The 23,766-nt window shown below is 46.7% G+C and overlaps 2 protein-coding genes across 6 annotated transcripts in view; both read right to left on the reverse strand.

Annotated features, from left to right (window-relative positions):
• Position 1: 1 nt before the first annotated feature.
• ESAM (endothelial cell adhesion molecule) lies at positions 2–9,993 on the reverse strand. Its single transcript, XM_047752239.1, has 7 exons — positions 9,768–9,993; positions 6,214–6,404; positions 4,924–5,125; positions 4,607–4,762; positions 1,490–1,612; positions 1,082–1,208; positions 2–848 (listed from the first exon to the last, which is right to left on the reverse strand). Exons 1-7 carry the CDS (start codon positions 9,835–9,837, stop codon positions 533–535), a joined length of 1,185 nt encoding a protein of 394 aa, XP_047608195.1. The 5' UTR covers positions 9,838–9,993; the 3' UTR covers positions 2–532.
• A 4,414-nt stretch (positions 9,994–14,407) lies between these two features.
• MSANTD2 (Myb/SANT DNA binding domain containing 2) overlaps positions 14,408–23,766 on the reverse strand; it is a 31,070-nt gene continuing 21,711 nt past the window's right edge. For 2 of the 5 annotated variants that reach the window (XM_047752148.1, XM_047752149.1), the window contains 3 exons: positions 21,561–21,660; positions 19,348–19,408; positions 14,408–15,927 (listed from right to left, as the gene is read on the reverse strand). In XM_047752148.1, coding sequence (XP_047608104.1) covers positions 15,075–15,927; positions 19,348–19,408; positions 21,561–21,660 — 1,014 coding nt within the window. In that variant the 3' untranslated portion in view covers positions 14,408–15,074. Of the gene's footprint in view, positions 15,928–19,347; positions 19,409–21,560; positions 21,817–23,766 lie in introns of those variants that run through there. The other 3 variants (XM_047752147.1, XM_047752151.1, XM_047752152.1) reach the window with 3 other exon arrangements.

Here is a 23,766-nt window from a genome sequence, read left to right on the forward strand (position 1 = left end):
CTTTCCATACAAACACAACGTATCTTTATTGAAATTTGCAAAATAAAAACAAAACCATGCATTTCAAGTTAGTTTAAAAAATATCTTCCTTATCCCCTGCCCCAACAAAACCCAACCAAGCCAGCAGGACAGGTTACCTTAATGCAGGGAGCTGGAATGGGAGTGAAGGATGATGTTAGATGGGGTGGGGTACAGACCAAGGGGGCCCGGAGGACTGGTGGACTGGCAGTCCCTACCAGGCCCTGAGGATGGGGGTGGGGATGGTTGCCATCTCAGCAGCAGCCTGCTGCAGTCCTAGAGAGGCCCAAGAGGGAGTGGAGGCTCTTCCTAATCCCAGGTCCGCTTCTCCTTCTCCTTCTACCTCCTGGAAGTTTGGGTCTTAACTGAGACTCAGTTTTCCCTTAGTAAATAAAGGCGGGGGCAGAGGACCAGAGGTCTGGAAGACTCTCCCAAGACCCTGGCCTCTGTGCTAGGGGTGACCCCTGTAGGAAGGAGAGAAACCAGATAGCTTAGCCAGTGAGTGGCTCAACCATCACACCAGAGACCCAGCCTGACTCTGGGCGGGCACCATTACAGGGACAGCACCCATGCGGCTCAGAGCAGAGGATGAGACCCCCCCAGGGCTGGGGGATATTGGCTGAGGGTGGGCCCCATCCATCCTGGGCAGCCTTGGTGAAGGCAGGACCTGACTGGAGAGGCTGGATGTGGGGGTCAGTGCACCAGGCCTGGAAGGGCCTTGGGGTGGCCGGAGGGCTCGCGCCGAAGTAACAGAGGAAAGGGTTCCATTTTTGGAGATTGTGTCTGAGCCCTTGGGCCAGGGTAGGGTCCGGGGAGCGATGGCGTCCTCCCTAGTCATCAAAAAAGTGAGAAGAGGTCAGAAGCTGGGAGCAGGAAGAAGGGAGAGTTTTCCCATGCTTTGTCTTCCATCTTCCCTCTACTTCAATTCTCCTCTCCCTCAAAATCTGCTCATTAGAATGATGTTTTCACCACATCCTTCCTTAGATGAGAGCTCCCGGAATGCCCAGCTTTTGTAAGAAGAGCTGAGAGAGCCCACATCTTGGCAGAGACCAGGGACACTTACTTGATATCATTCGCCGGCTCCTCTAGGGCCTTGACACGGTGGTGGTACAAGAGGACTGACCCAGCCAGCAGCCCCAGTCCAACCAGGGTACCCACAACAGCTCCAGCAACCACTGTAGCCCCAGGGCCTGGAAAAACCTTGCTGTCAGAGAGGGACTCCCAGCTATTCCCCGGCCCCTTCCAATCCCACTGCCCCACTGCCCCCATACACATTTTCTTTCTTTGTTAAGAAGAAGGTGACTGTCAAGCCGAAAGTGGTCACTGACCAAAACTTACACGAACATTTGACCAAGACAAGCTCTTTGTCCTGTTATAACAAGGGACCTCGGCAGACAGGCCTCCTCCCCTCTTGAATCCCACTCCCACCATGGACCAGTCTTCTCCTTCACCACACTTACCCCTAACTGACCTGTGCTCACTTCCAGGGTCACATTGCACTGGGCACTGCCCACCTCATTGTGGGCCTTGCAGATATACACTCCAGACATGGAAGTAGAAAGGTTTTTAAGGCTTAAAGACCCATGGATAGCATCTGTGGACACAATTTAGCCATCAGTCCAAGGATCCTCCTTCCCATAAAATATATCCTGCCCCCTTCTCTGGAATGTCCTTTTGGACTCTCTGGGAGACTCTGCTGTCTGTTCCCTGATGGAGGGGAAATGTGGGTTCTGCTCCCAGCGGCCCAACTACTAGCTCAACCCCCTGATCCATTCCACCACTTGGTATCCCCAGGTGATATCTGAGGCTAAAGAGGAAGTGATGCCTAGAAAAACCAAAACACGATTTCTACTCTTATTTCTGAATGGCAGAGTGGTGAGAGAGAAAGAACACTGGGTGAGGTGTTAGAAAACCTGGGCTCCAAAATAGGCCCTGTGACTTTAAGGAAGTTACTAGTATCCCTGAGTCCTAATTTCTTCATCTGTAAAATGGAGTAGTATGACCTACTTGATGGTGTTGAAAAAATTATATGAAATAATCTAATTATTTTAACAGTTAAAGTTTATTAGCTGCTTATTCCACACCAAAGACTAACTGCTATTTTTTTTTTTTCTTTTTTGGCCACATCCACAGCATGTGGAAATTACCCGGCCAGGGCTTGAACGTGCACCACAGCAGTGACCAGATCTGCTGCAGTGACAATACTGGATCCTTAACCCGCTTTGCCACAAGAGAACTCCAAAAACTAAGTTTTTTACCTGTACTAACTTATAAAAGTTTCACAACAAACCTATGAGATAAGCACTATGTAAAAAAAAAATAAAACTTTTATTATAAAAATGGTCAAGAAAAAGTAGAAAGAGGGACAAAATGAAAATTAATATACCCACAACCTAGACTCAACAACTGCTAATGTTTTGCTATACTTATTTCATTTGTTTTTCTTTTTTTCTGAGACATTTAAAAATAAATGCTTCAGCCAAAAAAACCACAAAAAGATGTTCAACATCACTAATTATTAGAGAAATGCAAGTCAAAACCACTATGAGATACTACCTTACACTGGCCAGAATGCCCATCATCAAAAAGTCTACAAACAATAAGTGCTGGAGAGGGTGTGGAGAAAAGGGAACCCTAGTACACTGTTGGTGGGAATGTAAATTGGTGCAACCACTGTGGAAAACAGTATGGAGATTCCTCAGAAAACTAAAAATAGAACTACCATTGGGAGTTCCCGTTGTGGCGCAGTGGTTAACGAATCCGACTAGGAACCATGAGGTTGCGGGTTCGGTCCCTGCCCTTGCTCAGTGGGTTAACGATCCGGCGTTGCCGTGAGCTGTGGTGTAGGTTGCAGACGCGGCTCGGATCCCGCGTTGCTGTGGCTCTGGTGTAGGCCGGTGGCTACAGCTCCGATTCAACCCCTAGCCTGGGAACCTCCATATGCCGCGGGAGCGGCCCAAAGAAATAGCAAAAAGACCAAAAAAAAAAAAAAAAGAACTACCATTGGATCCAGCAATCCCACTCCTGGGCATCTATCCAGAGAAAACCATGACTCGAAAAGACACATGTACTCCAGTGTTCATTGCAGCACTATATACAATAGCCAAGATGTGTAAGCAACCTAAATGTCCACCGACAGAGGAGTGGATAAAGAAGATGTGGTACATGTACACGATGGAAGATCACTCAGTCCTTAAAAGGAAAGAAATAATGGCATTTGCAGCAACATGGACGGATCCAGAAATTATCATGCTAAGTGAAGTCAGTCAGACAATGAGACACCAACATCAAATGCTATTGCTTACATGTGGAATCTAAAAAAAGGACACAATAAACTTCTTTGCAGAACAGAGACTGACTCACAGACTTTGAAAAACTTATGGTTTCCAAATGAGACAGGTTGCGGGGTGGGGGGATGCACTGAGGGTTTGGGGTGGAAATGCTATAAAATCTAGTTGTGATGATTGTTGTACACCTATAAATGTAATAAGATTAAGCAGTTTAAAAAAAAAAGTCCATGGAGACATCTGGTCTATGCCCAAAAGTCCTTGAAATCTAGTACTGTCAAAAACCATGGGGCATGGACCAAACATGTTTATGGATGTTTTGGACGGAACCCAGTTTCAAGGACCTTTTGGCATGGACCAAATGTCCCACGGACATTTTGGAGAAGACCAAATGTCCTGCAAGGTCCTATTCTTTTCACAGGTGCCCATCCTAATAAACATGTGTCCCCACCCATTAAAAAAAAAGTTGCTTTTAATTTTGCCATAAAAAATAAAAATAGGAGTTCCCGTCGTGGCGCAGTGGTTGACAAATCCGACTGGGAACCATGAGGTTGCGGGTTCGGTCCCTGCCCTTGCTCAGTGGGTTAACGATCCGGCGTTGCCGTGAGCTGTGGTGTAGGTTGCAGACGCGGCTCGGATCCCGCATTGCTGTGGCTCTGGCGTAGGCCGGTGGCTACAGCTCCGATTAGACCCCTAGCCTGGGAACCTCCATATGCCGCGGGAGCGGCCCAAGAAATAGCAACAACAACAACAACAACAATAACAACAACAACAACAAAAAGACAATAAATAAATAAATAAATAAATAAATAAAAATAACTGCTTCAACATGAAACTCCAAAAAATAAGGACATTGTCCCACAAAACCTTGATACCATTACCATACTTGATAAATTAAAAATAATTTTTTTAAAAAGCATCTAGTACTCCATATTTCAAATGTTTCATCAATTAACTCAGAAAAATTGAAGAAAAAAGCCCTAAGTGCCCTCAAATGTCTTTAACAGCTGGTATATTCAAATCAGGCCTATTGATATTCACATTTTACAGATGAGGAAATAGAGGCATAAAGTCACACACCTAGTGAACTGCAAGTCTTCTTCTAGCCCCAGCACCTCACTCGAAAGCACCCAGCAGGTGCCTGCACCTGGCAGGTCCTCTTTTTCCAGCCCCCTCCCCACATCCTCCTGCTCCACCCCAGTGCTTTTCAGCATTGCCTCCCCTGGTACCCCAGCCCCTCTGGTACCTCAGCTTTCCTCTACCCCAGACACACTCTCCGTTGTCTCCAGAAGTTCCCTCACCTAGAACTGGTGCAAAGAACACCTGGGAGGATGGGGGTGACCGCACCCACTGGTACTGGGCAGTGGGCTTACTCCTTGGGGACTGGCAGCTCAGGGTCACATTGGTCCCCACACGGGGCACACCCTGGAGGTGGCAGGATGGAGGAGCTGGAGGCACTAGGGGAAAGGAGACAGGTTGAAAACTCACATCCAGGGGGCCAGTGGCAGCCCCTCCCTGCTCCCACACACTGACCCCCTGCCCCCTCCCCCAACCTTCGCACGCAGGCATTTGGGGAGAGACCTGCCTGACCTCCCTCCCATGGAGGCCTCCCACTTACCCAGCACATTGAGTTCTAAAGTATTGGTGCTGTGACCTCTGTCAGTGCCTTGGCTGTCCTGCACGTTCACAGAACAGAGGTAGGACCCAGAGTCTTTCTCCTGGAGGCCCTGCAGCCGCAGTGACACATTCCGGGAGGGCATGGAGTAGACCAGGGACACGCCAGGCTTGCTGGATGTGGCTCCACCGATGTATGACAACACCTGGTGCGGGGCACGACACCCCCCTCCCTTTATTCCATGCCTGCTCTGGGCCCAGGGTTCAGCTATCCCCTCCCTGAAACGGGGTGTCTTCTGATGCCCCTCCCCTTCACCCATTCCCTCTAGCCTGTACCAGCTCTCCATTCAGCCCCTGTCTCCCTAGCCACCCTCTCACTGCCTGGTTCTCTTGACCAGAATAGTTCCTGTTCCCCTATCCACTGTCTCTTCATCTCTTACTTGGGGTGTTTAGAAAGTGGTATCATGGGTGAGGGATAATGTAAATAGGGGGGTGTATGAAGGAAACTCAGACTGCAGAGGTAGATCCAAGGAAAAAAAATATCCTTTAAAATCTTTTATTCCCCCCCACCCCCAATGTATAAGTCCAGGCCCTCTGGAAACTGGATCTACCCTTCAATCTAAGTTTCTTTCATACATACCCCCTACTTATCAAATGACCTTCTAAACACACTTTCTAGGACCTTGCAAGGAGCCAGTACAAGAAAGAGGCTCTGAAAATGGCATTTCTTTGGCTTCTGGGTAACTTTGCCTCTGAGTCTGTCTGATGTCAGGAAGGAGCGTAGGTGGGAGATTGTAGGAGCAGATTGCTCCTTGCCTCTCCAAGAAGGTTATAAAGGGGCAGTGGGAGAGAAATCATTTGGGAAGAGAAGTGGCCTGTGACAATGTCCAAAGCACACATAAGGTGAAAACACAAAGATGAGCAACTTTTAAGTTGTGTGATTCTTGCTCTAACCCTTGGCGTTTCCTATACCATCAAACCTCACTTTCCCCCTCATCCAGCAGTGAAATGCCTGTCAATATTTGGTGTTCTGGATTTCTAGAGAAACCTAGGGAAAGCGAATTCTTTTGGGAAGCCTCCAAGAGCAAAACAAAAATTGAACCGATGAGGAAGACCTTGCTTTTCCTTGAAACTCCTGAACAACCACCATTCCCCGCCATTCCCCGCCTCCCCCCCAACCCCTACCACCTCCCCCACCTCCCCCACCTCCCCCACCTCCCCCACCTTTGCCGGCTGGTCCCTTTGCCCCCCGCTGGGCGGAGCTAGCCTCTAGCCCAGACACCTCCTCCCTCACCTGGTTCAGACCATTCCCTTCCTTTATGAACCACATCACGGTGAGCACCTCCCACGGCTTGGGCTTGGTTGAAGACACCTCCCCTTGCAGGGTGTACCAGGCCGGGAGCACCACTTCCGCTCCCTCTACTGCCTGCAACTTGGTGAGGCCGGCGGGGACGTGCAGCTCCAACTGGGCCCGCGAGGGGGACGCTGGGGATGAGAACGAGGAGGGTAAGCGTGGAGCCTGTGGACCTGCCCCCCACACAGCCGGGAGGAGAAGATGAAGCTCGCTGGGTTCCCTCGCTGTAGGTCTCGAAGGCTAACTAGGAACCGCTGGCCTGGGATCCAGCTGTCATTTTTATCAGAGTTTATTCTCCCCAACCTTAGCTCGCGGCTTTTAGCCGGGATGGGGACACGTGTCTATGGCATTCATTTGTATCCAGAGGCACAGATGTCCCAGTACGGAGAAGAGGAGGCAGATTTCCAGCGAAGGGTTAAGACATTCAAGAGGAAAGACAGATATCATACTTTTGATGTACACTCTACCTGGGCCACTTGATCCCCCAATTTCCTTGGGGGCTAGAGCCAAGAGGGGGGGATGCTGGTCAGGATCAACAGCATCTCCATCACCCCTGTGTTCCCAACCAGATAGAGGAGTGGGGTGGGAGGGTTAATTGGTTACCAATTTAACCCCGCGGCTCCTGAACTACTTGACAGCAGCCCAGTGCCCAACCTGGCTCAGGGACTGGTGCTCTCTAGCCTCCCATTGGGTCCCCAATCATGGGCTTCCCCAGGAAAGCCCCCAAGGGACCTTTTGGACCCCAGGAGATCTGGGCCAGTCCTCTGAGGTTGCAGGGAATCATGGCAGAGCTAGGAAGAGAATAAAGGTCCCCTGACAATCTAGTACTAAACAATCAAGTACAGAGCTTGTGTCTGCCTGCATCTGGCCTTCAGGAGTTGGCCTGGGGTGTTGGTACGAGGAAGGGACAGCTGAATCAAGCTCGCATCATGGTGTCCAGGAACACTCACTTACTGCCCTTATGAGAGGCAAAGGAGGAGCAGAGTCAAAGCCCTTTGGGGGAATAAACTTGGGCTTGTCCCCAGCAGGGCCTGAGGAAGTTGGCCACGCTAGACCTTGGCCCTGCTCTCACTGAGGACCTGAGTCCTCAGCCTCAACACTACAGTAGAGTCTGAGATGCCACATCTTCATGGCGATCAAGGGCCAACGTGCGACAGAGGCCGCACACAGGCCTAGCTTTACACCTCCTAGAGCTCAGCGGAAGGCTTCTAAGGGGCCAGGAGCGGAACCGGCCAGGATGCACGCCACCCCCACTGCTTCCTGGCTTTGCGTCTTTACTGAACCCCCACCCTTGTTCCTTGGCCTTCTTAGCACCCCCCCTTCCAATTTCCTGGCCGGTCCCCACAGGCCGCACAGGAAACTTGTGCCCGGTGATAAGCCAGAAGACAATGAGGAGGGCGCCGCTGGACGGGCCTGTGGGTGGTGCCGACTAGGCTCGGCCTTTCTGCAGCTCACTCCCAGAGGCCCGACAGGATTCCCGCCTGGAAATCTGCCTGGGTCCCGGGAATGGGGCGAGCTGCCTCTGCCCTTGATGCCCTGAGAGACCTCCTTCAGGCCCTGCATTTGTCATTTCACTTGGCAAAAGGTGTGTCTGTTGGGAGGGTGGGGGGAATCCATAGTAACCGGATGCACTGGAGTCTGGGCAAAGGCTCCCTGTCCTGCGCCCCCAAAGAAAACCCATGGGCCGCCCTGGGTCTTGGAAGTCTGCTGAAGCAGAAGCCCCTCAACTATTTGGCCCCCTTTTGGTCCCCAGTGCCATAGGGAGAGGGAAAGGGGGTGGTTGGGTCTGAGTAAAAGAGTCAGGAGCAGCCCAGGAAAAGGACCCTTCTGGCCCATTCCAGACTAGAGTGAGGAAGCAGGCAAGAGTAAGGGATAGCGAAAATGGGCCTGCTCCCCAGGGCTACTATTTTTAGTCTCCTTCTTTCTCTGAGAAACTCCCCCCACGGGCTTCTCACGCCCCAGGGGCAGCAGCACTGAGCCACCGAGGAGCAGGAGGGCAGAAAAGCCCTGATAGTTCCATAGGGCAAAACCGAGCCTGGACAGTGCCTGCCTGCCGCAGTTGCCCACCTGGGGCCATTTAACCCTCAAAGGGCTGGTGGGAGCTCGGCAACCCCTAGGGCAGCCGGTAGGGCCCTTGAAGCCTGGGTTCAGTATGAAAACTGAGGCTCAGAGTTAGGATAGAAAGAAGATGGGTTGCAGGATAGATAAGGATGATGCCCTGGCCACAAAGTTGAAATTTTCTCCCTTGTTTCAAGATCCCCAACAGGGGGGTAGGGAATTTGGGAGTGGAATGCCAAAGGAAAGAGGCCTTGAGGTTGAAGGGAGAGGGGGTCCTTGGGAGAGGGGGCCTAAGAAGTCAAGGGATCCTGGAGCAGGCCCACCAAGACTAGGGGGCAGGAAGGTGTCTCTGCTTTTTTGTGGCTGGTCTTGAACCCCACTTTGTCTGCGGTACTTCATCCCCTAATGCCCTTGCAGCAGACTGGGCTAAAGGGGACTCAGATGAGTTAGGTGATTCCCATCTCAGTCCCCATCACTGTGGTTGAATTTTTCTCTACATCTTTCCAAGCTTTACTTGCCCTGGTGGCTTCCAGCCTGAAAGTGGGAGTTATAGCTGCACCAGACAAACCCACCCTTCACCCCCATTCAGGAATCCCTGAAGAAGGATGGCAAGAAAGCCTGGGAGGCAGCATGTGAAACAGCTAAGTTTCCAAGGGGCCTTTTCTCCCCAGATGTTGCACTGGGCCACCTCCAGCTTCTGGGTGCTCCTGGGCACCTTCAACACTCCTCAAGCACTTGCTCCAAGGAGGCGCCCTTCCCCTGGGACTCCTTTGTCCTTTGGCTCTGGGAACTGATTAGGGGTGGTGGACCTCTGGGGGGGATGGTGTCACAATTGTGCTCCTCCAGGCATTCGAACCCCTCCTCCATTTCCTGTGTCCCAAATGACCTCACGGTCATGCTTTTGGGGGCACCTCCCTGGATTCCCAGGGCAGGAAGCAGGAGGAGGGGGCAAGAGGGAGGATCTGGGCTGGGGAATTGACATGAAGTGGTGTGTCAAGCTCAGAGACCAGGGAATTCCCTAGGGGCTCTTGCACATCAGCTTGAGCTGGTGGGGGGGGGGGGGGACGGATGGGAGGGGGACTGGAGTTAAGTCCTTAAGCTCTTTAGCCAGTGTCTCATCTAGCAGCTCAGCTCATCCGGCTCTGCTGGGTGGAGGTGGGCAGTGGGGGTGAGGAATGGTCCTGAGTCCTACCCTCTCCCTCACCACACACACTGTGCCCAAAGTGGTGGCTGTTTGCCGACACAACAGGGACAGAAGTCAGCAGTACCCAGTGATACCCTGTGTGGTGGAAAATAGCAGTGGGGGTAGGGAAAGCGTCTAAGACAGGAATCCCAGCCCACCCAGTTCCTCATCAGTGCCCAAAACCACCTCCCCCAGGGTCGGATTCACCTCATCTCCCACCTCAGGTCCTTTCCAGGTTCAGGGTTTCACTCACCAAGAGTAGTCAGCCCCAGGAACAAAAACTGCAGTAAGTTGGTCGCGGGGGACCCGGGCAGGGAAACCATGGCCTTCCCTGGCCCGGATGGAGTCAGGGGTACCGGCTCCGAGACACACCGACCGACAGGTGCTGAGGCTGCACGACAGCAGGATCGGACGCAGGAGCCGGGCCACTGACACCAAGTGCAGCTCTGGCCAGAGTCTGGGCGTGTGTGTGCCGGTGGCGGGGTGGGGACCATCGGGGACTCGGGGGCGGGGCATTCGAGGGGGCGGAGAGGTCGCTGTCCTCCTGGGCCGGGTGCGCCGGTGACCCGCCGCAGGGGGGCGCTCCTCACGCTTCGACGGCCGGATCCCGCGGCCTCCAACGGGTCGGGACGCAGAGTGATGTCAGGTGAGTCGCGGCGCCCTGACAGCCAGCTGGAGGCGAGGGCCGAAGAGAAGGATCCTGAACTATCGTACTGCACCGTGCCCTTCTGCCCGCGTGGGACAGAAAGAGGAGCCAAGAAGGAAGGGAGGTTTGCGCATTATCCCACGTCCAGGGGCTACCCGGACCCAAACCCTAAACAGCCGGGGCTTGGGAGTTCCGCGTCCTCAGCCTAAGAGGGGAGGAGGGGGGCCGCGTTTTCCCGGGACCACTGGGGGTCTGCCAATGGGGGTCGGAACGGCAGGAAGAGGCCAACGTGCTGGCATCGCGGGCTAGGTTTTGCTGTCCGAAACTACCAGTTTCCCGGAGCCGGGGGCAGGACGGACTTCGGGAGCGGCTGGGGAAAGGATGAGGCCCCGCCCGCACGCGCCCACCCCTGCACGTGCCACATCCCTTCCTGAGCCCCGCCCACCCGAGGCTGCATCAGCTGTGGACGCTAGGACAGTGTTCACCAGTGGGCGGAGAAGGGGGCCTCTCTCAGGTTCTCAGAGGTGCTCTAAAACGCAGCCCGAAGGTCACCCGGGGCTTGCTGCTGCAAACCCGAGCAGGGAAATGACTGACTCAAGGAAACCCCAGGAGCTGAGCAGGAAACTGAGGAAACAGGTGCCTAGTTCCCCGCTCAACTCTGAAAAGCCGCTGCGGGAAGGTAGACTGGACAAAGTACCATTTATTTATCCCATCTTCGCTGCCTCCCATCCCACCTCACGCCTGATCTGATCCTTTAATTCCCGGGAATAGATCTTGTTCGCTGTGAAATTTAATTTAACCGTCCCTCTCCCCGCCAGTCCGTCAAAGGCACCTCTGCGCCCTCTGGCGGCCACAGATCCCTAACAGAAAGGCACGCACCTGTTCTGCCTTCCCAGTCCAACAGCCAAAATAAAGATGCTTCGAACATCCGGGTATGGGTCAACCCACGGAGCAAAGGTCACCGAGGACAGAAAACATAACAACAAATCCCTGGCGCCACCTGCTCTGGGTGGCAGTTAACTGAGAAGAAAAGCAGCCAGGCCTCCTGGATGCCTTTTATGCCACGGAGTTCTGCTGTTTTAATACTGACTATGGTCCTTGAGCCTGCATTGCCCAAGGTCTTTTTCTACACAGCACCCCACAGAGCCTCTCAGCTGCTTCTTCTTCGTGTGACCTGCCTGGCTGCTCTTTAAATACCTGCCATGCAGTGGGTTTGCCTATGCAAACACTAGACTACTCATGCAGCGCCTGGGATCTAATACTCAGTGACAGCAACAGTAATAGCTAACTGCCAGTCTCATTCCTTCGTAGGGGGACCTACAAACTTGGAATTGTCAAGTAGATTTTGTGGTCTGAATATATGGGGGGAGTGTGCTGTTGGTTTGGTTTTTCTATTCTATCACACTCAAATTTATTTATTTTTACTTTAGTCTTCACTGCAAAGGACCTCTTGTGAACATCCCTCATTTCCAGATCAAGACCAGGGTACCCCAAATAAGTAATTCCTTCCAGGAAGGGCAGTACAAAGGTCTTGGTTGTACCCCAGGAACACCAAAGTGTCTAATTGGGCAGGCTGTGCTCATCCCTATCAAGCAACATATTAGGTAGAGCCTTAACATTCACTCTCATCAGGCTAACTTTTCACAATTTGCATCCCAATAATTTACAACGTCAAAACTAAAGCGACAGCCAAAGATTTATAGGCAGTGACTCTCTCCATTTGACATGAGAGCGGTCCCTTTGGGGCTCTTTCAATGCTCTCACCCAATCAAAAAATTTTCTACACTATATTTTATTCCAATCATTTTTTCCTGCTGACCTTGAGGCAGTCAGGTGGTAGAAGTTAGAACAGCTCCATTACTTTCTGCAAGTTTTTGCCACGATGCAAAAAAATGTTAAGGTGAACATTGTTCCCTACCCATGTGTATAACAGGAACGTTAGCACAGATGATCTGTGAGTGGCCTCAGAACTGCTGGCATAAACAGGTTGTGTGCAAAAGCTAAGTCCATAGTTTCCTTTGTTAGGAGACTTGCAGGTCACTGGTGTTTCTCCCAATTATACATCTTTTATCTCTACAGTATTTTCTAATGCTGATTCTTACATTTGAATATAGTGTCTCCATCTCCCTTGAGTCAGTTATAAGGTTTCATTAAGGTCTAAATAGTCCACTTTTAATTTTTAGGAATGCTCATATAGTAATCTGACACACTGCTGTCTTTTCTAGATGGTTCTGGCCAAAGAGAATGGATACTCAGTATCAGCAAGGTGCTTTCTTTCCAAGTCTCCATTCCCCAATGCTCAGCTTTGTCCTCTTGCCCCTACCCCTCACCCATCCCAAGACACATGGTGAAACCACATGCTTGATCAGTCTTTGCCCTATTCTCCACGCTGCTCATAGCGGTCTAGCAATGCCCCAGTCTCGGTAATGTTAGGTAGATCTAAAACATCCTCACTAAATGTTCCCCAAATGTTCTGGCCCTGCTAAGTAACTAACAGCAGTGAGAAATAGGACAGAGAGGAGTTCCCGTTGAGGTTGCGGGTTCGATCCCTGGCCTTGCTCAGTGGGTTAAGGACCTGGCGTTGCCATGAGCGGTGTAGGTCACAGACAAGGCTCAGATCTGGCGTTGCTGTGGCTGTGGCATAGGCCAGTGGCTACAGCTCCGATTCGACCCCTAGCCTGTGAACCTCCATATGCAGTGGGTGCAGTCCTAGAAAGACAAAAAATAAAATAAAATAAAGCTATGCGAAACAATTAAAAAAAAAAAAAAGAAAGAAACAGCAGAGGAAAAAACCAAGTGTAATGTTGGTTTTAAGGTTGGTCAGTGGCACAGTTCAGGGGGCGCCATGTACTAGTCCTACTAATAGTGCTTTTCCTGCAGCACTCAGCACTAATATTATGAGACTGTTGCTACAAAACAGTCAATGGAGACTCAGCCTTTAGGACTGCAATTCTGAGTTCCAAACAAGAGCAAACTCCTGAGACTTTCTGGAGGCCCAAACCTAAAGACCGTGCCTGGGGAGAAGAGGTGCTGCACTCAAACATCCCAGGTATTTGTACTCTCCCTGAACTAGTACCCACTTTTAGCAGCTTGTATCCAGAAAACAGACTACTCCATAAACTCAGACTCAAATGACATTAATAAAAGTCAGCCCATTGATTATAAACTCTCTAGCCATTAGAAAAATAAATAAGCATCAACAACCCATGAAGTATCAGAATGAGAAAAATCACTGACTTAAGACCATTCAGATTGTAGGAAAGAAGATAACCTTTTTTAAAAAAAATCAATATGCAATTTTATCTTCAATAGTATAGAAAAATGGGGAGAATTATAGCTCTTACCTGGATTTGTAGTCCATTTAAAGTAGTGCACCTGAGAGATGTTGGGGAAAATCATTAAAGATAAATAACCAGTCTAACAAGTCTCTGCCATGAGATCAAAGTGATCTTCTTCTACCCTACTAGTAAGCCAAGAGTACTAACCTCTAAGTGGAATGTTAGTTGCCTCACAGAATCTCTGAATGGTGTATCTAAACGTGACAGTACCTTCCTAACGGACAGATACCTTATGATCTTCTATCCTATAGATCACTTAAGTTTTGCTGGATGTTTCCGTTAGATCTTCTCTCCTCTTTTTCAGAGGCAGTATGATGATATAAGTTCTCCACCTGTACTCCTGAGGGAGCTGCCTCTGATTACCGAGTATAAAGATGGGGAACGAAAGCCTCTTACAAGTTTATGTACTTAGGGCCAAAAGGAATATCCTTTTGGGACTTTTAAAAAAGTAAATCAAGGAGTTCCCATCGTGGCACAGCAGAAACAAATCTGACTAGGAACCATGAGGTTGAGGGTTTGATCCCCGGCCTTGCTCAGTGGGTTAAAGATATGGCGTTGCCGTGAGCTGTGGTGCAGGTCACAGATGAAGCTCGGATCTGATGTTGCTGTGGTTCTGGCGTAGGCCAGCAGTTGTAGCTTCGATTCAACCCCTAGCTTGGGACCTCCATATGCCGTGGGTGCGGCCCTAAAAAGCAAAAAAAAAAAAAAAGGAAATCAAAATGAAATGTCTAATGACTTTGGTACTCTGACAAGAAGTTATGACACTGGTCAGTGGGGTACAGAGAGTGAAAGGAAGTGAGGCTGTCCTTCTCTGTCTCTTCTGTGCTTCCCTAGCAGCAAAGTCAGAGCACAGTCCCACTGCCAGTGCGACCAGACTCTGCTACAAAAAGCTCAACTAATACGCCAAGAGGCCAGGAATTACTTTAATTTTTTTTTTGTAAAGTTTAAATGGCAACACAACCATAAAGTTGGTACATCACAGAAACAAAGGTCTTTGCAGGCAACACTGATTTGGGAATAGCAAAACACTTGATTGGTGAAAAAAATGAAACTCTAAAATTATATACAATAGTAGCTATTGAAAAACAGTCTTATTTACTGTGACTCAAGATTTAACTTGCCATTATCTATTGCTTATTTATTCAAGGTTGTAAATAATACTTATATAGAGACATAGAGATGTGTAAAAATGAAACATTGTGAAAAAAATACAATTTTTCAATTTCATATGAAACTCAAAAGTATAAGTTTTGTCCAATATGGAATGTACCTACATTTGTTTACATTAGGGCTCTAAAATCCATTTAAAAATTGTTTTTTGTTTTTTTAAAAAAGAAACAACTGACCCACCATGCAAGTCCGTTGAATAGCTTGCTTGCTCAAAATGAGCACTTTCAGGTGAGGTCTGTTTTTTCTGCCCAAAGTCTACTATGATTCCTTAGTTGTACTGGCCCGATTGTGGAAAGAGTTTCCATGAAGAGTCTGATGGCAGCATCTGGATGGGACACAGTCTGGGTAATGGGAAGTGAGTAGAGAAGAGGGAGGTAAGAGCCCAAATCCTTATGAAGGATGACACTCAGTTGTTAAATTTTAAGGGATATCCAATGGCTTTTTCCAGGCACTCAACTAAAGAGCCTGCGGAAAGAAAATCCCTCTCTACTTCTACAAATTTGATATAGATGGATTTGGGGGAAACTCCAGGATCCACAATGCAGTTCTGAGACAAAAACCCATTAATACCAACCCAATCTTTGCTGAAGGTTTTGGTATTTGCTTGGAAATGTAAAAATAAGCATTGTTGCAGAGTCCTGACCTCAGCGATCCCGAGGTAGCAATAGGTAATTCGGGTGGGTTCTGTTTCCACCTGTAAGGAGGCTTGTGCTGAAAGGCTTTCCAAGTCAACCCGGCCCTCCTTCCCTGGGTCCAGGGAATGTCGCTCCAGGTGGGGTGAGGGGGGCCTCTCAATGCACTCTTCATAGCCAATGGCATAAAGGCCTGGGCTTTTGGGAATACCTCCTGGCAGTAAATACTGAACAACGTTGCCCCCGGTTGGTTTGGAATGGGCAATCGGTATCCAGTCAATTTCCATGTGCAGCTCTAGGCACCGAGCTTCACTGATAGTAATCTCCAAAAACTTGTAGTAAACATTTTTCCAGTTCATCTTCTGCACTCGGGTCATGATGATCCGTCCCTCAGGTTTCTCCGAATTGAAGTACTCCCGGAGCCGCTTGCCGAGGGGCACCTGGGAGCTGATCTCAGCATAATGGTAACGGATATCTTCTTTCCAGCGGGTGTTGTAACCAATTCCAAAAATGGCCAGTTTATTAGAAAGATGAAGCCTTGAAAAGTCTGTCCAGCTCTGAAACAGTTCCCATTTCAACTGTACTGATTCCAAAATCTGTACGATATTCTGCATGATGTCTCTTTTCCTAGGGAGAGAAATAAAAGATTCCTCAAGGTGTCTAGATGAGCACTGTCCAGTAGAACTTTCTGCAACGGTGACATATTCTTTATCTGTGCTGTCCAGTATGTTAGCAATTGCACTTAAAATGTAGGTAGTGTGAGGTATTAAATATTTAATTGATTTAAAATTGCATTTAAATAGCAACAGGTGACTAGCGGCTACCAAACTGGACAGTGCAAGCAAAATATTAAAATATGAGAAATGCTCACCCCTAAGAAGTTTCTAGGAACTAATGCTAAACTGCTTTCCATTACTTCTATACTCTGGCTCTATTACATTTAATAACTATTGATACATAAGACCCTAGGATTTCAGAAAGTTCATGTATTTTTTTAAGTGGCTCTTATGGTGCACATGATGGCTTTCAGACCTAACTACCAAAAGCAGGTGAAGGATGTTGTATTCAGAGAGGTAATGAGTATCACTTAAAAGAATGAACAGATTAATTTCTAACTTGAAAATTCTGAAAGTACCATATATGCTGGCCGTAGGAAAACATACAACTGATTATGGCAACTGATCTAATACAAAAATGTGGAAAAAATGACATTTTCTTCTATTTGACTGAGATACATTACTACTCCTAACTTTAAAAGAACTGTTGGTTTAGGAGTTCCCATCATGGCGCAGTGGTTAACGAATCCGACTAGGAACCATGAGGTTGCAGGTTCGATCCCTGACCTTGCTCAGTGGGTTGAGGATCCAGCGTTGCCGTGAGCTGTGGTGTGGGTTGCAGGCGCGGCTTGGATTCCCTGTTGCTGTGGCCCTGGCATAGGCTGGTGGCTACAGCTCCAATTAGACCCCTAGCCTGGGAACCTCCATATGCAGTGGGTGCAGCCCTAGAAAAGGCAAAAAGACAAAAAAAAATAAAATAAAAAGAACTGTTGGTTTAGCACAGAACTAAGATCTGAGAATTCAGATGGAAAAGGTCTATATGAAGCCTCGGTTTTACGAGACAAATTCCAAATAATGAATTGAGATTGTTCTAAAATATATTTTATTAAGGGAAGTAAAAGTATAGAAATTATTTCAATTTTGATTTGGACAGTTAACAGAATAAGACAAAGTGCAGGGAAATTTTTGTTTCACATGCTGCTTAATTCGTGACCTTTCATAGCCATATCCTTCCTTGTCCTCTTTTATGATGTGTATATATATGAGGAAATTTGTTTCTCAGGTAGAGCAAAACTTTGATATTGGAAGGTTGAAGTTTGTGCAATATTAACTTAGCAACAGACGATTACACTCTGTATCAATCATAGGTTTCGGCTACAAAAATACTCAACTATCACATTCACATACAATCAAAAGCAGGCAAGAAAAGAGGGTGTAATATAATGGTTTGCTAACAGCTTCTTGGCAGGAAACAAATCCTGGAAACTCTCCTCTTAAATTCTCATTAGGAAAAGTTTTTGGGAAAAACTAGGGAATCTTCCACACAGTTATTCTCAGTTTTTCCTCTTTCCTTGACTTTCTTTTCAAGATGACAGAGAGTTAATATTTTGTTATCAGTTGCTTCTTCTTCTTTTTTTTTTTTTGGTCTTTTTGTCTTTTTAGGGCCACACCTGCAGCATATGGAGGTTCCTAGACTGGGGGTCCAATTGGAGCTGTAGCCACCGGCCTACACCAGAGCCACAGCAAAGCAGGATCCGAGCCGTGTCTGCGACCTATCCCACAGCTTATGGCAACGCTGGATCCTTAACCCACTGAGTGAGGCCAAGGATCAGACCCGAGTCCTCACAGATGCTAGTCGGGTTCTCTATCTGCTGAGCCACGATGGGAACTCCTGTTATCAGTTGCTTCTTGATCCAAAGACTGCCCTGGACTTATTCTCCATACTTTAGTTTGTCTTGAAAGCTACTCAAGTATCTGAGTGGCCATTCAGATGAAATCACTGCATTTCCGGAGAATTGTTCCTCTTCTCAGAGTAAACTGGTTTTCTTTTTTTTCCTTTTTTTTTGTATTTTCTAGGGCCGCACCCGCAGCATATGGAGGTTCCCAGGCTAGGGGTCAAATCAGAGCTGTAGCCGCCGGCCTACGCCACAGCCACAGCAACACGGGATCCCAGCCGCGTCTGCGACCTACACCACAGCTCATGGCAACGCTGGATCCTTAACCCACTGAGCAAGGCCAGGGACCGAACCTGCAACCTCATGGTTCCTAGTTGGATTCGTTAACCACTGAGCCAGGATGGGAAATTGCTTTGCTAATATTTACGTTGTGGTGCTTGTGAGGCTAAGATATAGGACATATTTCTGCATGGGTCAATGCTTTAAAAAAAATGACCTTTCATAGCCATATCCTTCCTTGTCCTCTTTTTAAATATTTTACTGATCTCAAGGGGGATTAGGCTAAGATTTGGGATGGAGGGCAAAGTTTTTGTCTGTTTTGCTCACTGCTATATCCCAGTACCTGACTTACAGTAAGATACCTGATAAATAAGTGGTGACTCTTCATGGGTGAAGGATGGTGTATTTTACCATAGGATATATCTGCTAGTTCAGACTAATCCCACCTATACCAAGAATAAAAAAATCCAATGCCCAAATAAGGTTATTTTATTCAGCACTGTCATAGCCCTCAATCATCAATGAGGAAGAGTTCTGAGGAAACTGCTGCATTGGAAAATGAATTGTCCATTTGTAACCTCTCACCCTGTGAGCTGAAACCTGGAGAAGAGGCAGCAAGGCTGAACATTTCTGCAGAGCCTGCCAGTTTTCTGCTCTCACATATCTGGTCTTAGCCTGATGTTTCCTGGGCTCAAGTTCCATACCAGCTTCTCAAAGCTATGGAGCACAATGAGAACTAGACCCAGTTATTTAAACACTTCTTGAGAACTGTCTGCTGTATTTCTCTATTTCTTAAGTTCTAACCATGTGGAAAGTTCAAGGAGTCTGAGGTCGGTAACACCAATTCTGTGAAGTTTGATTTCATCCCAGTTACACCAACTGAGCCTCCCCTGAGGTTCCTAGGAGCATGCTTTTTTGATTCCCAAAATGGAATATTACAAGGAATTTAAGTGTCCCTCTGGCCCTCCTATCATTTCACCTAACCCCAGACAAACTCAGGGCCATACGACTCAACTTTGTGCCATATGTAAACTTCCAAATATCCACATCCACACATAGGCAAATGCCATAAATATGCTTCATTCATGTGATGTATTTCTTTCTTCTTGTTGAATATAAAATTCTCATCATTTTAGATTAACCACTGGAAAATGTAAGCTAAGAAGATGAGAAAGAACAACCAGGCATGCTTCCTCAGTGGCATGGCTGTAACTCTCATAGCATGTTGAATTACAGCAACACTTTCTGGGTTTCCCAACAGTCACTACACCTAGGTAAACAAATACACTTTGTAGAAAGGTGGATCATCTACTTACTGTGCCTCTTCAGAAGACTCTTGTTTTATTTTTAATGTTCTCTTTGTGACAGGTATTTCATCTGAAAAACAGGGTTTTTGAAAAAAATTATATTTTCCTAATGGTGGCATACATTTATGTAGATAAGTAGCTATATGTTTACTGTTTTTCCATATTTTCCAATGCGAGAACTTAATTCTAGCGTCAAACACTGTCCAGTGCCAGATTTATAAATATAACTCTTACATAATGAGATGCATACATTTATATGCAAGATCAGAACCCAGCTCTACAAGTATGAAATTCTTCAAGGTCACCAGTGGATTTCTAGCTAGGAGCTTAAAGCTTAATTTCACTGCAAACATGATTTTAAAGGAACAAGAATAAAAATAACTCTGTTCTATTTAGATTTTCTATGTAGGCTTTACAGAGCAATTATTTCCCCAATATCAAGGTCAATACATTCTGCATGTTACTTTTTCCCAAAGGTTTGGGTGACTTAATTCTCTCCAGCAAAACCAGAGTTATAAGGATGCCAAAGTGATTTAGATCTTATTACCATTTTGAATTTGAGGTAGTGATCACTTAGCATCTGCCTGTCTTATTCTTCCAATCATTAGGTCTCTGACACTGTATTAGTCTTAGTTTTATAACTTCTTTCTTTGCTCCCTCTCTCTTCCGATATTTGAGGTTTTTTGTTTTTTTGAAACAGCATTCGTAAGAAATATCAACATTTAATGCTTTTTCTTTCAAATTAGCATTTCTCTAGCATCAGTTCTGTGAAATAGTGCCCTTTTTTTTTTTTGTCTTTTTGTCTTTTTAGGGCCACACCTGCAGCATATGGAGGTTCCTAGACTGGGGGTCCAATTGGAGCTGTAGCCACCGGCCTACGCCAGAGCCACAGCAACGCGGGATCCGAGCCTCGTCTGCAACCTACACCACAGCTCACAGCAACGCTGGATCGTTAACCCACTGAGCAAGAGCAGGGACCGAACCCGCAACCTCATGGTTCCTAGTCGGATTCGTTAACCACTGCGCCACGACGGGAACTCCTGGACTTTTATCTTAAGGTAGGGAGGCACATTTATAGTGCCAATTCTACTTATACTTCCTTGAGGGTTGCCTTACTCTCTCCATGGAGAGTAAGAACATTTACCTATCAGTGAGTGCTCAGTGCCCAGCTTGCTATTAATATACAACGGCTGTAGCAGAAACTCGATTAGTATTTTTAAATGAGGAAAACTAAAATTGAAGCATTTACTGAAAAAAAGAAATGGAAAAACTACAACTACATATGCCCTCTTAATTAGGACTTACGAGTTTAGATCTAATAGCCAGAAGTTTTATTTTCCTTTTAGGGCTACACCTGCAGCATACGGAAGTTCCCAGGCTAGGGGTCAAACTGGAGCTAGAGCGGCCGGCCTACGCCACAGCCATGGCAATGCCAGATCTGAGCCACCTCTGCAACCTATGCTGCAGCTCATGGCAACGCCAGATCCTTAACCCACTGAGCTGGGGGGCGGGGCAGGGATTGCATCCTCATGGAGATGGTGTCAAGTTCTTAACCTGCTGAGCCACAACAAGAACTCCTTTTTTTTTTTTTTTTGGTAATTTTCCCTTTATAATTGTGAAGACTATGAATAAATCATTCCAGCTATTGTTGGGATGGGATCCTTTATAAAGTCTGAAAGAGTATGATCCCTACCTAATAAAGCTCAAATACCAGCTTCTTTCAACCCAAGGCTTTCCTTCATTTACTGTTCCAGACTGAAGCCTGGAAAGGGAGCTTTTTCCAAATGAAAAACAGGAAAAAAAAAGTATTTGGAGTAAAGGAAGGAAAAGACAGTTATATTTATATCAGTTGAGCCAAGGGTCAATACTCCAGTCATCTGAGAACTAGGAGATGCACAGGACATTTTAAATTGCATAGGATTCTGTCACTGAGCTGCTTTGTGCAGCTCAGAATTAGGAATTCTTCTGTGTCTTTAGGAATTTTGTGGAACCCGAATCACCAAACACTAGTGGGTAGTTTAAGGCTAAGCCAAGGATGCGCAAATTGCCCCAAATAGACTGGCTACATGCATTGTGCTGTCAGTGAGAATGGTACAAGAAGATATTACAGGTATTAAGCACCCATGCACATATAAAGGTATGTACACACACACACACACACACACACACACACACACACACGCGTGCGCACGTGCGCATGAATCAGATATTGGCTTTCTTACCCAATTCCTGATCTGTTGGATAGCCATGGAGATCCTGACTGTGGTTTCCCCAGTCCTCCTGTGAATACTCCTCCATAGTGCTGCCATCTGACTCCAGCTCCTGGTACAAGCCACTACTGTTAATAAGTACAGGCTGGCAGGGCTGAGCATCCCATCCTCCCTGACCAAACACCTGTTCCAACTGTTCAAATGTGTAACTGCTCTTTCTTTTCCCAACACCATGTTCTTTCACCCGACTGTAACACCTGCGAAGGGTCTAAGACACAAAGTCTTTTGTTATTCCTTTAAAGCTGTACTTCCTCTTCCAGGTACGGACCACAGATATTAATTACTATTAGACAGACACGGACAGACAAACAAAGACACATTGTTACAGGAATGCTAGATTTCAAATTCATTATTATATTAGAAAAAATACTAATTTAGCATTTACTCAAACATGTTATAATTCAAACAATTATTTTGCAATTATCCATTAAACAACAAGAAACATTACAACATTATTTGCATGTATCCCATACACATATTTTATACCCCCACCCCCATTTTAAAAGAATAAGAAAAAAAAAAAGAAAACAAGAAATACCAGCCAGCCAATAGGATGCACACCTGCCACAGAAAAGAAAGAGCTGCTATTGTGCCCAGAATTTGGAAAAAGTGAAGGGAGGGAGGACAGAAAGAAGAATTTCCCAAAGCAAAGAATATAACCTTCCTTACTCTTGATTAAGAAGGAATACAGGGTAAAACAATTGCCTACATGAATTAGCTAGTAAAACATATTACTTACATAATCCGTATTCCTTACTAACTCACTCTGTCTTTGGGGAAGTTGCTAAAATCTAAAAGAGAGCAAATCAATAATGCTACCAATTCCCAGTCTCAAATATCAATTATCAAGAAACAATACACTAATACCTATGTCTAAAAATTAGCCAATAATAACACTAGGCTATTCTACCAACTCAAACAGCCAGCCAAACAAACCAACAAATAAACCCAATAATTTCTTTTTTGGGAGGAAAGTGAGGTGGAAGGGTGTTATTTCACTCCTTTTTCTGCCTCGTGGCACACTGCAAATAGTATCATTATGCAAGTCCATGGATAAAAACCTAGATAATTGTATTATCTTGTACAACCCTTCAATTTGCTTTATCGTCTACTAATGATATATCTGACAATTAACCCAGCTTCCTTAGTTGAATGGTACCTCTTATGCTATCATACATGATATCTAAAAGATAATTCAAGGACCTAGTCCCAGTCTTTGTGTCTTAGTTCCAAATTTAGTTTAGTTACATTCAGTTTCTATCCCATCTCTGCCTCCTTTTTGTTCCTTCTAATCTCTTTTTCTACTTTACTGGGTTTTACTCTGAGAATTCTCATGACAGACAAAACCCTTTTTTTTTTTTTCTTCTGGTGGCTCCCAAATACTTTCTAACTCAACTGTGCCAAACCAGTCCACCTCAGACTTAATTTACACACATTAGCCAGACTATAAATTTCTCCTGAATGTGAAATGACTTTCCATAAGCCAATATAGGTCATCTATTCTCACCAAGCTAAAACAACTCTGAATAATCTTATAGAGCCTCCATGAAAGTGCAGTACCTTTAAGTCTCAGGTGACAAAGTACCGAAAGGCACTATCAAATACTTTGCAGATCTGTCCCTGGAGGCTGGAAATCTAGCTGGGTAAATGGAGTAATAAAAGCATGACACAGTGATATTCCTCCGACAAAAAAACAGGGCAGTGATTAGAGTCACCCCATTCTAAAACCAGTCCGCCTATCCCTTGCATAGGCACCTGCCTCACTCTCCCCTTCTGGAGGTCTCTTCCGGTATCTCACATAATGCCTTAAAGAAGGGAGGTTTCTGATCATACAATCTGTAAAGGTGCTCCTTCTTTCTCTTGTAAAGGATAGTCACAAGTAACTAACACAACTTTCTATTACAAATCAGAAATGAACTTGGGAAATGTGTCATGCGCAACTCTTCCAAGGGAAGGAGACAAATGCCTGAAGCGGACTGTGACTTTCTGCACCCTCCCCTTTCCCAGTGCCCTCTGCCCTCCTGGCAGGGACTGGAATTTGAATTGCAAACATCTCCTGCCAATTTATTTTTATCTCACAAGGTCTAGTTTCTGCTTCCAAGAACACCCCAACCACTCTTTTCACTCCTCCAAGGACCGTAAATGGACAGTCCCAGCC

Source organism: Phacochoerus africanus, chromosome 11, assembly GCF_016906955.1.
Source record: "Phacochoerus africanus isolate WHEZ1 chromosome 11, ROS_Pafr_v1, whole genome shotgun sequence".
NCBI lineage: Eukaryota > Metazoa > Chordata > Mammalia > Artiodactyla > Suidae > Phacochoerus > Phacochoerus africanus.